Source organism: Moschus berezovskii, chromosome 6, assembly GCF_049115385.1.
Source record: "Moschus berezovskii isolate FMDL1 chromosome 6, NW_MosBer_1.0, whole genome shotgun sequence".
NCBI lineage: Eukaryota > Metazoa > Chordata > Mammalia > Artiodactyla > Moschidae > Moschus > Moschus berezovskii.
This window is the reverse complement of record NC_142465.1, coordinates 21,794,350-21,810,874: the sequence shown is the minus strand read 5'-3', so window position 1 is coordinate 21,810,874 and position 16,525 is coordinate 21,794,350. Positions and strand designations below refer to the sequence as shown.

The 16,525-nt window shown below is 35.4% G+C and overlaps 1 protein-coding gene across 5 annotated transcripts in view; it reads left to right on the top strand.

Annotated features, from left to right (window-relative positions):
- Nucleotides 1-16,525, top strand: part of CEP290 (centrosomal protein 290) — a 90,202-nt gene that overhangs the window by 40,827 nt on the left and 32,850 nt on the right. For all 5 annotated transcript variants that reach the window (XM_088836840.1, XM_088836839.1, XM_088836842.1 and 2 more), the window contains 10 exons: nucleotides 2,841-3,046; nucleotides 3,957-4,108; nucleotides 6,110-6,221; nucleotides 6,845-7,300; nucleotides 8,061-8,225; nucleotides 9,204-9,311; nucleotides 9,974-10,108; nucleotides 12,301-12,567; nucleotides 13,137-13,244; nucleotides 13,881-14,080. In XM_088836840.1, the coding sequence (XP_088692966.1) occupies nucleotides 2,841-3,046; nucleotides 3,957-4,108; nucleotides 6,110-6,221; nucleotides 6,845-7,300; nucleotides 8,061-8,225; nucleotides 9,204-9,311; nucleotides 9,974-10,108; nucleotides 12,301-12,567; nucleotides 13,137-13,244; nucleotides 13,881-14,080 (1,909 nt within the window). The remainder of the gene's footprint in view (nucleotides 1-2,840; nucleotides 3,047-3,956; nucleotides 4,109-6,109; nucleotides 6,222-6,844; nucleotides 7,301-8,060; nucleotides 8,226-9,203; nucleotides 9,312-9,973; nucleotides 10,109-12,300; nucleotides 12,568-13,136; nucleotides 13,245-13,880; nucleotides 14,081-16,525) is intronic.

Below are 16,525 nucleotides of genomic sequence, written 5' to 3'. Positions count from 1 at the left end.
TCTTAAATGAAAAAAGATGAAATTTTAACTAAGAGAAAATAATATTATATATAGTTTCAGTAAGCTCTTTTGTTCATCCTGTCCAGTGTCTTTTTAATAAGTGCTGAATTCCTTATAGAAATTCCTTAATTTCAAATACTTTAATCTCTCTGATACATGACTTTATATCACTGAAGTTTTAAAAGCTTTTATTTCCTGTTGCCCTTCCTTATCTCTTTGTTTATAAGTGTCACTTTATTACTTTTTTTCATGCAGGAATTGATTGGTGTTGGCTGTTACTCTCCCTAGGACACTCCAAATACAGGAGTGTCTCTTCACTATCAGTTTAGCACAAGAGAAAATGGAAAGGGGTTTTAAGTTCTTTGTATATTTATATTTACTGCAACTGTTTTTCTGTCCTTCGTGGTGCTTAGTTGCCGAACTGGTTCCATAATGTTTTCCTAACAAATTTAGCTTTTCAGTAATGTTACTATTAGTTATTTGATCACTGCCTGCAGCAACTATTCTAAAATCATATACTATTTTGAAGATACACACAGGACAAAATGAAGTACTTCTTAAAACTGATGTAGACACCAAAACAGTTTGCTTGGTTTCAAAAAAATTTATGTACTTTTGAGCAAACTCAGTTATAGAACTCAAGCTTGTAAAGCTAGAAAGATAGGAGGAAGGCATTATTGTAAAAGACAAAATTAATCACTGCACAGTTCCTTAAAATAATTGACTTCCCTGGACATAATGAATAATTGACACTAAAAATAAGGCTCTCTACCAAATTTTGTCTTTTTCCTGGAGCATGTATGTTATGCATAACAGAAATATTCATTTTCTCTTCTTAAAAAATGACTACATGATACCTTTTCATTGTAAATTGGGGTGTTTTTTTTGTTTGCATTTAACCACAAACTTTTGTGTCCAAAGATAAGCTATACAACTGCATATATGAGATGAGGGTGTAATAACTTATAAAATTAAATAAAACAAATTATTTAAGGGTGGTCCAGTGATCAAGATTTTGTACTCCTACCACAGGGGGTCTGGGTTCGATCCCTGGTCAGGGAGTTCTTATGCCACAACACATTCTGCAACAAAGATTGAAGATCTGTCTGTGGTAACTGAGACCTGCTGCTGCTGCTAAGTCCCTTCAGTCGTGTCCAACTCTGTGCGACCCCATAGACGGCAGCCCACCGGGCTCCTCCATCCCTGGGATTCTCCAGGCAAGAACACTAGAGTGGGTGCATGAAAGTGAAAAGTGAAACTGAAGTCACTCAGTTGTGTCTGACTCTTAGTGACCCCATGGACTGCAGCCTACCAGGCTCCTCCATCCATGGGATTTTCCAGGCACAGCACTGGAGTGGGGTACCATTGCCTTCTCCAGCCAAACAAATAAATAAATATTTAAAGATAATAATAAAATAATGGGATTCTTCAGGCAAGAATACTAGAGTGGGTTGTCATTTCCTCCAAGGGATCTTCCCAACCCAGGGATCAAACCCTCATCTCTTTCATCTTCTGCATTGGCAGACAGTGTCTTTGCCACTAGCGCCACCTGGGAAGCCCATTGGATTTATAAAAAAGCCAAATAATATTCAGGGTTAAAGAAGATATTCAGTGAAATCCCTAAATCACATGGCTTCAGCTTTTACTTTTTTAGTCTTTAAGACTTTAAAAGTAAAGTCATTGAACTTGCATTCACACAGTAGTGTTACTTCACTGTATTTCTTCTTATGCAATGTATGTCTCAGTTAACAAAATGTATTTATTTGCCCTTTTTTGACTTCCTATTTGTGAAGCCTCCTACACTATGTCTTTTACATTGTTACTTCTGTACAGGCATACCTTGGACATACTGCAAGTTCAGGTCTAGACCAGCACAGCAAAACAAAGGCAACCCACTCCAGTACTCTTGCCTGGAAAATCCCATGGATGGAGGGGCCTGGTAGGCTGCAGTCCATGGGGTCGCTGAGTCAGACACGACTGAGCGACTTCACTTTCACTTTTTACTTTCATGCATTGGAGAAGGAAATGGCAACCCATTCCAGTGTTCTTGCCTGGAGAACTCCAGGGACGGGGGAGTCTGGTGGGCTGCCGTCTATGGGGTCGCACAGAGTCGGACACGACTGAAGCGACTTAGCAGCAGCAGCAGCAAAACAAATACTGCAATAAATGAGTCACAGAAATTTTTTGGTTTCCCAGTGCCTATAAAAGTTATGTTTACATTATACTATAGTGTATTAGGTGTGCAATCGTATTATATATAAACAAATAATGTGGCATACCTTAATGCTAAAATACTTTAGTGCTAAAAAATGCTAGCCATCATCTGAACCTTCAGTTTGTCATAGTAGTAGCATCAAAGACCACTGATCACGGATCATATAACAAATATACTAGTAATGGAAAAGGGTGAAATATTGTGAGAATTACCATAGTGACACAGAAACACAAAGAGAGCAAACGGTATTGGAAAAATAGCACCAGTGGACTTACTCAGCTCAGGCCTGTCGCCACATACCTTCAATTTAAAAACAAAGAGAAAAAAAATGCAGTTATCTGCAAAGCTCAATAAAGTAAAGCACGATATGCCTCTCATCCTATGAAGAATAATTTTTATGATCATTTGATTGATGAAACATGGAAGTTCCGGAGAGATTAAATGGGGTAGGCAGCATACAGACAAGATGTAACAGAGCTACGACTAGTGTCCAGGTCTGTCATAATTCAGAAGGCTCATGTGTTTTCCACAGAACCATATTGCCTCCTTATATGATGTCTAAAGTATTGGGGATAACAGTTTGATAAGAAGAGCCTGAGATTTACCAACATATTGTTGCATTTAGGAAATGAATCTAACATGGATAAGGCAAAGAAATCTGTAACCAACAGTGAGATTGTTTCTATTTCAAAAAAAATCACTATGCTGGAGATGAAGGAATTAAATGAAAGGCAGCGGGCTGAACATTCTCAAAAAATGTACGAACATGTGAAGACTTCACTACAGCAAATGGAAGAACGCAATTTTGAATTGGAAACCAAATTTGCTGAGGTTTGATATTATAATTTTTATCATGCAGTTAGAGAGTAAAGAATTTCATGGCAGCCATTGTATTATTGGAAGAGGTTTGTTTGTAACTCTGAAACCGCGTATTAATGCAGTGCTTGTGTTTCATGTGATGGATAAATAATGTAGCTTTATATCTGAAATGTTTAAAAAGAAACCATCTATTTCTGTGATTCTTATTTCTTACCAGCATTACAAAATTTAGATTTAATGTGCAAAACGATGTTATTTGCTTAATAATGGAATTTCCTTCCATTGTCATCCATTCATTTAACAGTTATTATTTCCGAGTGCCTATAACATGCCAGATACTGTGTGGGAACTGGAGTTATAGCTCAAAATAAGAAAGACAATAATCTCTCCTCTCAGGCACTTCATTCTAACAGAAAGTTTTAGACTAGACTTTTTTGATATGGTCAAAATTATTAAATTGGCTGGCAATATTCTGCAAATATTCAACAGTTTATGATGAAGTAGCACTCTTCCTTGAGAATTAGTGAATTTTTCAGGTCATTCATGTTATTTTGTTTGTTTTAACTGAGTCATTAAATAATATATTAAGATTTTATTAATATTAACTATTTATTTACAGATGATATAATTGAAGTAAAATATAACAAGCATTTTAAGTAAATTAAGAGTATCAGAGATTCATATCTTACTAGATTGTAAGTTGACCAATATAAATGACTTGGTGGGCTGCCATATAACCAGAGTTTTCCTAATTTGTTCCTGGCTTTTTCTCTCCTTATCATCTTCAATGTATTCTTAATATTTGACGCCCAAATTAGTATCTGGACTAAAATAAAGAGGACTGCAGGATGCTTAAAGGTATATCAAAAGGAAAACTTCACCAAAAGCTAATGTTTCTGAACATCTTTTGCTATTTTCCCAGCTTACCAGAATCAATTTGGAGGCTCAGAAAGTGGAACAGATGTTAAGAGATGAATTAGCTGATAGTGTGAGCAAGACAGTAAGCGACGCTGACAGGCAACACATTCTAGAGTTAGAGAAGAGTGAAATGGAACTAAAAGTTGAAGTATCAAAGTAAGTGCATGTGCAAGTTTTAGTGTTTAGATTAGCTGTGTCCACTGTACTTCGTGCTTGTGAAACCTCATTACAGTGATCAAGGGTAATATCCTTAGTGGCAGTTGATGCTGGTTTCTTTTTATATAGAACTCTGTTAAGTAATATTGACTTCCCTAGTGGCTCAGACAGTAAAGCGTCTGCCTACAATGCGGGAGACCCAGGTTCAGTCCCTGGGTCGGGAAGATCTCCTGGAGAAGGAAATGGCAAACCACTCCAGTATTCTTGCCTGGAAAATCCCATGGATGGCGGAACCTGGTAGGCTACAACCTATGGGGTCGCACAGGGTTGGACACAACTGAACAACTTCACTTTCACTTTTACTAAGTAATATTAACAAGATTGATGTTTAACTGGCATAAATAATAATATTGGAGAGGAAATAACTTCTCAAGATTTACGTTTATCAGAGTCCAGTATTACAGAAAGCACAGAACTTGGTATCAGGACCCTATGAGATCTATTTTTTTTCACATACTAGTATTTTTTTGGAAGGAAGGGTTGTGGCATTTATTTAAACTTAACTTAGTAAGAGAGTAATAGTATATCTACTTATAATAGGGTTGCTGTAAAAATATAAAGAACAATTCAGATTTTGATTCAGTTTGCATATCTTGGGTATATACTGTGTACTGTGTGTGGGCTCATTCACTAAGTCATGTCTGACTCTTTGCGACCCCATGACCTGTAGTCCACCAGGCTCCTCTGTCCATGGAATTCTCCAGTCAAGAATACTGGAGTGGGTTGCCATTTCCTTCTCCAGGGAATCTTCCCAACCCAGGGCTCTAACCTGCATCTGTTACACTGGCAGGTGGATGAGCACCTGGGAAGCTACACACTATGTACTGTGCTTTGTATTAAATATATATTGAATCATCATAATCCACTTAATAATCCAAATAACATTTGTTGTTTTCATTTTACATAACAGTTTATTCTCTTAGAATTCAAAATGTTTGTAGGAGGAAGTACTGTACACCAGGTAGATGCTTGTATTCACTTGTTTGTAATCATGTGTTAACTGCTTTAGAGTAGTATGAGGATCCTTGAGTTGATTCATCAAGCTCAAATAATTAATAAAAAGAGTTATGGCTTACCCATAAAGTTATAGCCAATGTTTTGGAACCTCATTTTGGTAATATCACTCATTTCTAGCCCTTTCACTATGAAGGACTCCTTTATTCTTCTTATGTCATGGACCTCACCTTTTTTAGTAAACTAAGTTATAATTAATCATTTTGTTATATTTTAATTAAGACTGACATAATTGGCAATGAGAGTTTCTAATCAATATGAGGAAACCAGACTTATCAGTTACACTGAATTAAAATTACTCCAGTCCAAAGTAAAATGCATTTTACTTTACGTATTTAATCTTATCACAGTAGTTATATAGGACATTTAATAATTATCATCAAGCTCCCCTCCTTTTTTGATAATTGTAATAAACATATAATCTTTTTCACATTTCTGTTAACTTGTAAATTAAAGCCAATCAAAGCATGCATTAATTGACCTTGAAAACTTAAATTTCTGTAATCTTAACTGTATAATTTGTCAAGTAAGCCTACCTAATACCTCATTCCAGCTATACCAAACCATGGTTACAAGTGTTTCATGAAAAAATTTGTGACAGGAGTTTGTTGGCCATTTATGTTTGGAAAATGTATATGTACAGATTGAGATCCTTTTTTACTTTAGAACTTCTCAGAGCATTTGATATGATACTGTGTATATGAATTTTCAATGGAGAGGAATGTTGGGAATGGAGCGGTTAAAACCTGTTAACTTTTCATGGAATTATGTTTCATGAAATACTTCAGGAAACTTTAGTATTTCGTAAAAAGAAGAGATGCTGCAAGCTAACAGCTTTTCCACAAGGGTCTAGAAATTGAAAAATCTAGTATTTATTTACTTAGAGTATATACCTCATCATATCTGAAGTATCTTATTACTTCCTAGACTAAAAGAGATTTCTGATATTGCCAAAAGGCAAGTTGAAATTTTGAATGCACAACAGCAGTCCAGGGAGAAGGAAGTAGAGTCCATCAGAACACAACTCTTAGACTATCAGGTATGTGCAGTGTTAATTCTTCTACACAGAGGCTTTTCTTTTCCAAAGTTTCCCTTAGATATTGGGATCATTTTGTAGTTTTAATCAGGATATATCAAATAGAGGCTCCTGTTTTCGTTAATTGTAACTTGATTAGAAAAACTTAATTTGAAATGCCATTGATAACACAGGAAAGTATTTAAATGCTTAGAGATGCATTGTGCTAGCTGCTGATCACAATTCAGACACTGGGGAGAAATATGTCTTTCATAACAGTATTGTTTCTTGTATTTATGTATAGGTTTCCACATATTCTCACATTATAGTTTTTTAGGATTAAAAAACTACCCATTGTCTACATTAGTATTATTATCAGTATTGTTATTTACATATGGAAGTTTAAAAAAAACTTAGTAATATTCCAACTGGTATGTAGTTAGGTGCCAGATTTAGATTTTAAATAAGTTTCATTCTACTTCTTTTTCTTCTGCAGTCTTTTGCAATTTATGTTAAAGCAAGGTTAGATTTTTGTAGGATCTCATGTAGCATAGTGTTTTAAATTAGTAAATTCTGATTTTTAAGTCTATGATAAGTTTCACTGGGAAAACTTGAAACTTACTACAAATATTTATTTTTTATATTAGGCACAGTCTGATGAAAAGGCACTGATTGCCAAGCTGCACCAACACATAGTCTCTCTTCAAGCTGGTGAGGCTACTGCTCTTGTCAAGTTGGAGTCCGTTACATCTAAACTGCGGAAGATGGAGGCCCATAATTTGCGCTTAGAGCAGAAACTTGATGAAAAAGAACAAGCTCTCTTTTATACCCGTTTGGAGGGTAGAAACAGAGCAAAACATTTGCGCCAAACAATTCAGTCTCTACGACGACAGTTTAGTGGAGCTTTACCTTTGGCACAACAGGAAAAGTTCTCTAAAACAATGATTCAGTTACAAAATGACAAACTTAAGATAATGGAAGAAATGAAAAATTCTCAACAAGAGCATAGAAGTCTGAAGAACAAAACGCTGGAGATGGAATTAAAGTTAAAGGGACTAGAAGATTTAATAAGCACTTTAAAGGATGCCAGGGGAGCCCAAAAGGTAAAACACTGATTTTAAGTTCAGCATTTTCAAAAGAGTTACATAATAATTTTGAGTTAATATGTGCCTATGTGGAAAATGCTTAATATGTGAGCAAAATTCCAGGTATAATTTATTAATTTAGATTTTATAAATTAGGAGTTTGGGCTATTAGAATATCTGTTTATAAATAAAATGAGACTCCTCTAAGCCATAGTTTCAGTAGAAATGCTTAGATTGTAATATCAAAGAATTTTAAACACTCTAGGAAAGTGTATATTAATTAAATACTAACTGTAATTATTCTTAAACATTATAGTGATTAAGCAAGTAGTAGGCCTGCGTTTATTTTTTAATGTAATTTTGTTTTTACTCTTATTTGGAAGGAATTAATGAAAAATAATTATTTTGAAATTAAATTTTATTTTGTAGGCTAGAAACATTTGGGATTTTTATTTATGAAGGTAAAACCAATGTTGCAGTTACACACAAACACTAAGGACCCAACAAATACATGAAAGCAAATGAATAGTTAGTGATACCCGTTAGTGATACCCGTTTCAGCATCTTTTGAAAAATGTTTTATGTTGAGATATTCTACATATTAAAAAAGTCTATAGAAATTCTAAATAAACTTTTCTTTTTGGCACAACCAAGGATAACTTTATATCTTATTTTAGAATGTCCATTAATTTGAATTAAAATCATTAAGATCAGTAGAGAAATAAGTTATTTATTAATATAGTATTAACATTTGTATATGTAATTTATAAATATTTAGGTAATCAATTGGCACACAAAAATAGAAGAACTCCGCCTTCAAGAGCTTAAACTCAATCGAGAATTAGTCAAGGATAAAGAAGAAATAAAATATTTGAATAATATAATTTCTGAATATGAGAACACAATCAGTAGTCTGGAGGAAGAAATTGTGCAGCAGAATAAGGTTTCATTTTATATTTATTTTGGTGTTTTGTTGCTAAGATTTTTAATATAACAACATTGCATTGATGACTACCTTATTTTCCTAATCAAGTATAGCTTCTATTATTATTCTTATAAAATATTGTTTCTTATTTTTTTAAGCTATTCTAAAAATACATTATTCATTTATTTAGTTGTATTAGTAGTCTTAAAAGGAAGAATTCATAAACAAGTTTATTTGGTAAGTTCATTTTTGTTTCACTGTTGGTTATTTGAATTCACCTTTACAAGTTTCTACTGGCTCTCACTAATGGAATAAGAGAAGGCATCTTGGTATAGAAAAAAGCACAGAAGCTTTGGAGGCAGATGCGATTCACTGAGCGGATGCTAACTTGCCTTAGAAATTTTGTTGTTCCTTCTGCTTAAATTGTTCTTACCTAAGATACCAGTATTATTTATGCCTTCACTGCCTTCTGATCTTCCCTCTAATGTCTTACCTTATCAATGAGGCCCTCACTAGTTACCCAACATACAGCAGTACATTTTATCATCAAGATCCCTTAAATACGGATTACCTAGTTTCATTTTACTCCCTAGCACTCTTTGCCCTCTGACATATGACATACTTATTTGATTACTATCTCCCCCTCAGTAGTAGATAAATCCTGTGGTGAAGGGGACTTGGTTTTGTTTACTGTTGTGTTCTCATTGTCTTGAATAGTACTTGCCACATAGAATGTGTCATTAAACATGTTTTGGATGAATGGATGGATAGATAAATGGATGGGTTGAAATCCTGACTCCACACCTGCCTGTCTTTGTGATCTTAGCCAAATTACTTAATCTCTGAATTTTCTTCCTTTTTCTTTAAAATGAAAATAATTAACAGTGACCTCAAATGGTTGTTGTGAGGATTAAAGAAGAAAAATGTATGTAAAAATTCTTCTCAAAGGCCTGGTGAGTGTCTCTGTGTGTGTATGACCCAACTATCTTTCTTTAGTTTCATGAAGAAAGACAAATGGCCTGGGATCAGAGAGAAGTTGAGCTGGAACGTCAACTAGATGTTTTTGACCGTCAGCAAAATGAAATACTACGTGAAGCACAAAAGGTATAAGTGATTAATCCTGTTTGCTACTTTATAGCAGGACCTGTAATGTTACCCAATAGAAATATTTTCTAAGGTTGGATGGAATTTTATTTTTATTTTTCTGTTTTTTTTTTCTAATTGGAAGATAATTGCTTTACAGTGTTGCATTAGTTTCTGGTATAGAACAGTGTGAATCAGCTATATGTATACATATATACCTTCCCTCTTAAGCCTCCCTTCCAGTCCCTCCTACCCCTCTAGGTTGTCACAGAGTACTGAGTTCAGCTCACTGTGTTATACAGTAGTTTACCAGTATCTGTTTTACATGTGGCAGTGTATATACTCTTTCAATTTGTCCCACCCTCTCCTTCTCCTGCTGTGTCCACAGGTTCATTCTCTACATCTGTGTCTCTATTCCTGACCTGCAAATAGGTTCATCAGTACCATTTTTCTAGATTCTATGTATATGTGTTAATATACGATATTTGTTTTTCTGACTTACTTCACTGTATGACAGACTGTAGGGGTCATCCACATCACTACCAATGACCCAATTTTGTTCCTTTCTATGGCTGAGTTAGAATTTTAATTGATGATATCTTTTTATGTGTCAACTATAAGTGGAGTTTAACCATGTCTTGTCATATAGTTGTAAAAATTAATATTGTTATGTTTCTCAATAGTTTGAAGAGGCTACAGGATCAATGCCAGACCCTACTTTGCCCATTCCGAATCAACTTGAGATTGCTCTAAGAAAAATTAAGGAAAATATCAGAATAATCTTAGAAACCCAAGCAACTTGCAGATCACTGGAGGAGGTAATTAGAAGAATTTGCCTATTGTTGTTGTTCAGTCGGCAGGTCTGACCCCAAGTCTGACGCTCTGTGACCCCACGGACTGTAGCATGCCAGGCTTCCTGACCCCTCACCACCTCCTGGAGTTTGCTCAAGTTCACGTCCATTTCATTGGTGATATCATCCCACCATCTCATCCTCTGTTGCCCTCTTCTCCTTGCATTGTGATAAAGATATTATTGGATATACTTCTGGAACTTTATAAGTAATATTTTTAAATGAGGATGAAGCATAAAATGATGAATCTGTTGCTTATTCTACTCTACTTTTCTTTAGTCTTTCTTTTGCCAATAAAGAACAGTAGATATGGCTAATTTGAAATCACTCTTCTTTTAGTCATTATTTATCACTTTTGGGCACACTCATCAGTTGCTAGCATGAAAGGAAACCAAAGAGCATTTGACTGTAGCTTTATGAGCAATGTGTTTCCTTCCCCTCAATGATCAAGAATTGTTTTCACCTTTATTTTTATATTTTATTTTGAAGCATATGATCTAAACTCTGGATCAATTTTCAGTTTATTTCTTTTTGTGGGTGGTTAAAGGGCTTGAAGGTAAACTAGGAATTGTTTCTTAGTTTAATCTAGGTCTTAAATTTGGTTAGTAGATGGTCAGATCTCTCTTTTTTATTAAATTATACAGAAAATAGTATAAACTGAGTATATTTAGATGTCAACTAAAATGACAATCATATTACTGTAAATACATTTAAAATAATTTTTTAAATTGTGCATTTTTAAATCAACCAAAGAAACTTAAATTGTCTTTTATATTGTAAATTTGTCATTTATGTGAATTGCCACTGACTTATTTGATTTTTGAGTATTTGCTTAATTCTGTGGAGGAATAAATACTATTTTCTGTTTTGTTTTGAGAAGCTGCACATTTTATAATGGAGATCCATTGACTCAGACCACTAAAATTCCAACTTTTATACTTTGTTGACTTCTGTGGGTTACTTTTCTGGTGCTCTAATGAGTCAATGAATCAAAATAAAAGAAATGATTTATTACATTTTCTTTATAGATCTATCACCACCACACATTTCTATTTCTAAAACTATAAGATCTTAAAGTATTGTAACTAAATTTCATTTTCATCATAACAATGAAGTTTCTAACATATATAATAATCTTATAAATGAAATATGTTTGTAGATAAATGCTGTCACATTGAAATACAGTTTAACCTTTTTAAGATGCTTGAGAGTCCCTTGGACTACAAGTAGATCCAACCAGTCCATCCTAAAGGAGATCAGTCCTGGGTGTTCATTGGAAGGACTGATGCTTAAGCTGAAGCTCCAATACTTTGTCCACCTGATGTAAAGGGCCTACTCATTAGAAAAGACCCTGATGCTGGGAAATACTGAAGGCAGGAGGAGAAGGGGACGACAGAGGATGAGATGGTTGGATGGCATCACCGACTCAATGGACATGAGTTTGAGTAAATTCTGAGAGTTGGTGATGGACAGGGAGGCCTGGTGTGCTGCAATGCATGGGGTCGCAGAGTTGGACATAACTGAGCGACTGAACTGAACTGAAAGTAGCATTTGGCTATTAGTGAGCTTCCCTTCTAAGGGAGATCAATCCTGGGTGTTCATTGGAAGGACTGATGCTAAAGCTGAAACTGCAATACTTTGGCCACCTCATGCGATGAGTTGACTCACTGGAAAAGACTCTGATGCTGGGAAAGGTTGGGGGCAGGAGGAGAAGGGGATGACAGAGAATGAGATGGCTGGATGGCATCACCGACTCGATGGACATGAGTTTGAGTGAACTCCGGGACTTGGTGATGGACAGGGAGGCCTGGCGTGCTGTGATTCATGGGGTCGCGGAGAGTCGGACACGACTGAGCGACTGAACTGAACTGAACTGAACTGGGCTTCCCTTGTAGCTCAGTTGGTAAAGAATCTGCCTGCAATGCAGGAGACCCGGGTTCGATTCCTGCATTGGGAAGATCCCCTGGAGAAGGAAATGGTAACCCACTCCAGTATTCTTGCCTGGAGAATCTCATGGACAGAGGAGCCTGGCAGGCTACAGTCCATGGGACAGCAAAACTTGGACAGGACTTAGTGACTAAACCACCAGTCTGACTAAAATTCAGATGAAGCTTTTTTTTTTTTTTAAAGTATTTTTTTTTAATGATTTATCATTTCAGAAATTAAGAGAAAAAGAATCTGCTTTACGGTTAGCAGAGGAGAATATTCTGTCAAGAGACAAAGTAATCAATGAACTGAGGCTTCGATTGCCTGCCACTGCAGAACAAGAAAAGCTTATAGCTGAGTTCAGCAGAAAAGAAGTGGAACCAAAATCTCATCACACGTTGAAACTTGCTCATCAGACCATTGCAAACATGCAAGCAAGGTTAAATCAAAAGGAAGAAGTGTTGAAGAAGTATCAACATCTGCTAGAAAAAGCCAGAGAGGTATTTTATTATGTTATGCTGTCTTATTTATTATGGTGTTTTAGGACAAATGCCAAATACTATTCTGCCCTGAAGTGGTGTTTTCATTTCTTGTTTTCAAATGATTCTGTTCAGGTATTGTTACTTTCATGTGATTGGATTTCAGATCTGTCAGTAAAACTGGCAGTTTGTGTTATTGACTGAGGCAACCAGTAATGACGTTCATGGTGAAACTGATTTCAAGTTAATAGGTAAAGACTGAGGCAGTAAGTTAGAATGAAATCCATCACATTGGTATCAGTGGAAATCAAATTTGCTAGAACTTTAAGGGGTAAAAAAATCTAAAATTTAAAAATTTGCGAGAAACAAGTTAAAAGATAATGAATCCATATTATTCTAACATTAAGAATAAATTATACTCTAAGGCTAGGCTTGTCAATTTGAATATGTACTAGGGAAATGTATGCACGTGTTGCTCCTTCCCTCTCATAAGGATTTTAGTATATTAAAGATAAAATACTTAAGGCTTATAGAATGTAAATTTATGTGAATCACAATGTAAGCTATAGTTTTAATTTGTTATAAAACAGGAGCAAAGAGAAATTGTTAAGAAACATGAAGAAGAACTTCATATTCTTCATCGTAAATTAGAACTGCAGGCTGATAGTTCACTCAGTAAATTCAAAGAAACAGCTTGGGTAAGATTACAGTTTGGGTAAGAGTCTAGGAACTTTGTTCTATTCTCTATTGATTTTTCAGACCATATAGTTGAATATTTAGCTCTGTTTTGGGGTAGAGGGGATTGGAAGCCATCCTACTTTTTTTTTTTTTGCCAGAATAATCTGAAAACACAGCTCTGATTATTTTTTTTCCTAAACCTACATTTGTTATAGCTTACTGCTGCCTAGAAAATCATGTTTAGATTTCTTCCTCTGACCTCTGTCTTTTCAAATCTGCACATTATTAGTTTACCTGTATCTAACTGCTTTCTATGTTCTGAATTCAGGTTATTCTTGCCTCTTGATCATTGTATTCTGTATGTGCAAAATGACCTGTCTTTCTTCTCCTAACATGCAAACCTTAGCTTCCTCAAACTTTAACTCATTAATTCAATCAACATTTATTTATTGATTCTCCCCTACATGTAGGTACTTTGTCAGATGCTGGGAATACAAAGAATAAGATCTATTTCCTGTCTTCTCTAAGCCTTCATTGCCTTCATTACATTTTTGATTTGATATTGTTTTGATCATTTAAGGAACCCAGTTAAAATTATGAGATAAGTATGGCATTTCATTGTACCTGCTCATGGCTAATAGAATGATATTTCATAGGATTTAATAAAACAGTCTCCCACTCCAGTTCCTACCAACAAGCATTTTATTCGTTTGGCTGAGATGGAACAGACAGTAGCAGAACAAGATGACTCTCTCTCCTCACTTGTGATCAAACTAAAACAAGTTTCTCAAGATTTAGAGAGACAAAAAGAAATCACTGAATTAAAAATCAAAGAATTTGAAAATATGAAATTACGGTAAGTCTTAGAAATATATTGTAAATATAGGAAAATGGGAATAATGATATAATAAATATAAATGTAAGCATTTGTTATATCATGCACTGGTCTAAAAATATTGACTTTATTATCTCATTTTATCCTCAGTACTACTGATGATATGGGATAGTCCGTTTTGCAGATAGGAAGCTAAGCTACAGAAAGCCTCAGTAACATGCCTAGGAGAAGATGGGAAGGCCATGATTTGAATCTAGTCAGTCTGACTCAAAAGATTCCAGTCTGACTCAAAAGACTCTTGTGTAGAATCTCATCTTTAACCTTTGAAAATTTCCTTTTTATTATCTGTAAAGGAAAATGACAGTACTTACTCTGGCTCTTTCCAGGTGGTTATATGAAGGCCAAATGATGCTATATATGCTGCTGCTGCTGCTAAGTCACTTCAGTCGTGTCCGACTCTGTGTGACCCCATAGACGGAAGCCCACCAGGCTCTCCCGCCCCTGGGATTCTCCAGGCAAGAACACTGGAGTGGGTTGCCATTTCCTTCTCCAATGTGTGAAAGTGAAAAGTGAAAGCGAAGTCGCTCAGTCATGTCTGACTCGTAGTGGCTATATATGAAGTAGTTTGAAAACTGTAAAGTAACATAAATACAAAACTTTTATTTATATCCCTGTAACAGTTTGTGGCCCCACTCCAGTATTCTTGCCTAGAGAATCCTGTGGACAAAGGAGCCTGGTGGCCTGCTGTCCATAGGGTTGCACAGAGTCGGACACATCCAAAGCAACTTAGCACGCATGCATGCATTGGAGAAGGAAATGGCAACCCACTCCAGTGTTCTTGCCTGGAGAATCCCAGGGACAGAGGATCCTGGTGGGCTATCGTCTGTGGGGTCGCATAGAGTCGGACATGACTGAAGCGACTTAGCAGTAGCAGCAGCAGCAACAGTTTGTGGCATACCTTTAAGGCTCAAATATTTGTTGAATGAAATGTTAATCTTTTTTATTGACCACATCAACAGTGGAGGGCTCAAAGAATTCTCTATATTAGAAATTCTAAACATTGTTCAATCATTTATCAGAGTATATATTTTAAAACTCTAAACATTGTTCAATCATTTATCAGAGTATATATTTTAAAACTAAAATAGGTATAGGAGATCCCTGGTGATCCAGTGGTTAAGAATCCAACTGCCAATGCAGGGGACCAGGATTCAATCCCTGGTCTGGGAATATTGCACATTCAGCAAGGCAGCAACGCCCGTGCACCACAACTGCTGAGCCTGTGCACTGGAGCCTGCCAGCCTCAACTGTTGAGCCCAAGTGCTGCAACTACTGAACCCTGCATGCTCTTGAGCCACAAGAGAAACCACCTCAGTGAGATGCCCACACACAGCAACTAGAGAGTAGCCACACCACCCCCCCACCCCGGTCACCGGAAGCCTGCATGCAGCAACAAGGACCCAGCACAGTCGTAAATAAATAATAAAATCAAATAAAATAGGTTTATATTTAGGTATTTTATAATCACTGTAGAACTATCTCTGGTGCTCAATTTCTTATCTGAAAGAAAAATGAGAAAGTCAACTACTTGACTTATAATTCTGTTCCATCTCTGAGGTCCTTATTAGAACCTTTGATTCTTTATTCATTTATCCAAGATGCTTCTGACAAAGCTAACACTATTTTTGCTTTATTAAGAAGCTGCCACTTTAAATAAATTATTCTCTAAGAGAAAAGAGAATTAAAGTAGCATGTGGTATATTTTCAATCTGCATTTCCTCTTTCTATTAAACTTTATACATGAGATGCTATTTTTGATATATTAAGTTTCTGTCATATTTTAGAGCATAACATTTCTCTCATTTCTGAATTTGATTCTTGGATGTTGAAAATAATCAACTTTTGATATTTACCTTGTATATTTACTATTTCGCCACCTGAAACACTTGAAGGTGTTGTTTTGTACCTCTGTCATTTTAGCCTAAAGTTAATACTTTTATTCTCTGTGTGCACAGTGGTATGAATATTTTCATGGGTTTTAGGAATTTATAGTTCTGTGTAATTTCTTTAGTGAAACCTTATATTTTTACAGTTTGATGCTTACTTAAAGTGACTTAAGTTTTTCCTGTAAGAAACAAGTCTCAGATTATTTAATACTGTACCTGTTGATAGTTTAACATACCTTTCTCTCATTGAAGAGAGTTTAATAATTTGAATCTCGATATTGATGGCCTTATTAATGTAGTAGCTGTATAAATACAGTGAACTGGATGTAATGATGTAATTCCATTTATAAGACTGACATTGAATGAGCAGTAGGATTAATTGAATTTACTAAGTCTTTGTGCATGCATGCATGCATAGTCACTTCAGTTGTAAAAAGTCTTTAGTTACTACTATAGTATCTACGTCCATATAGTATACAGCTACAGAGTTATAGATACAATGCTGGGGACTTTAAAACCA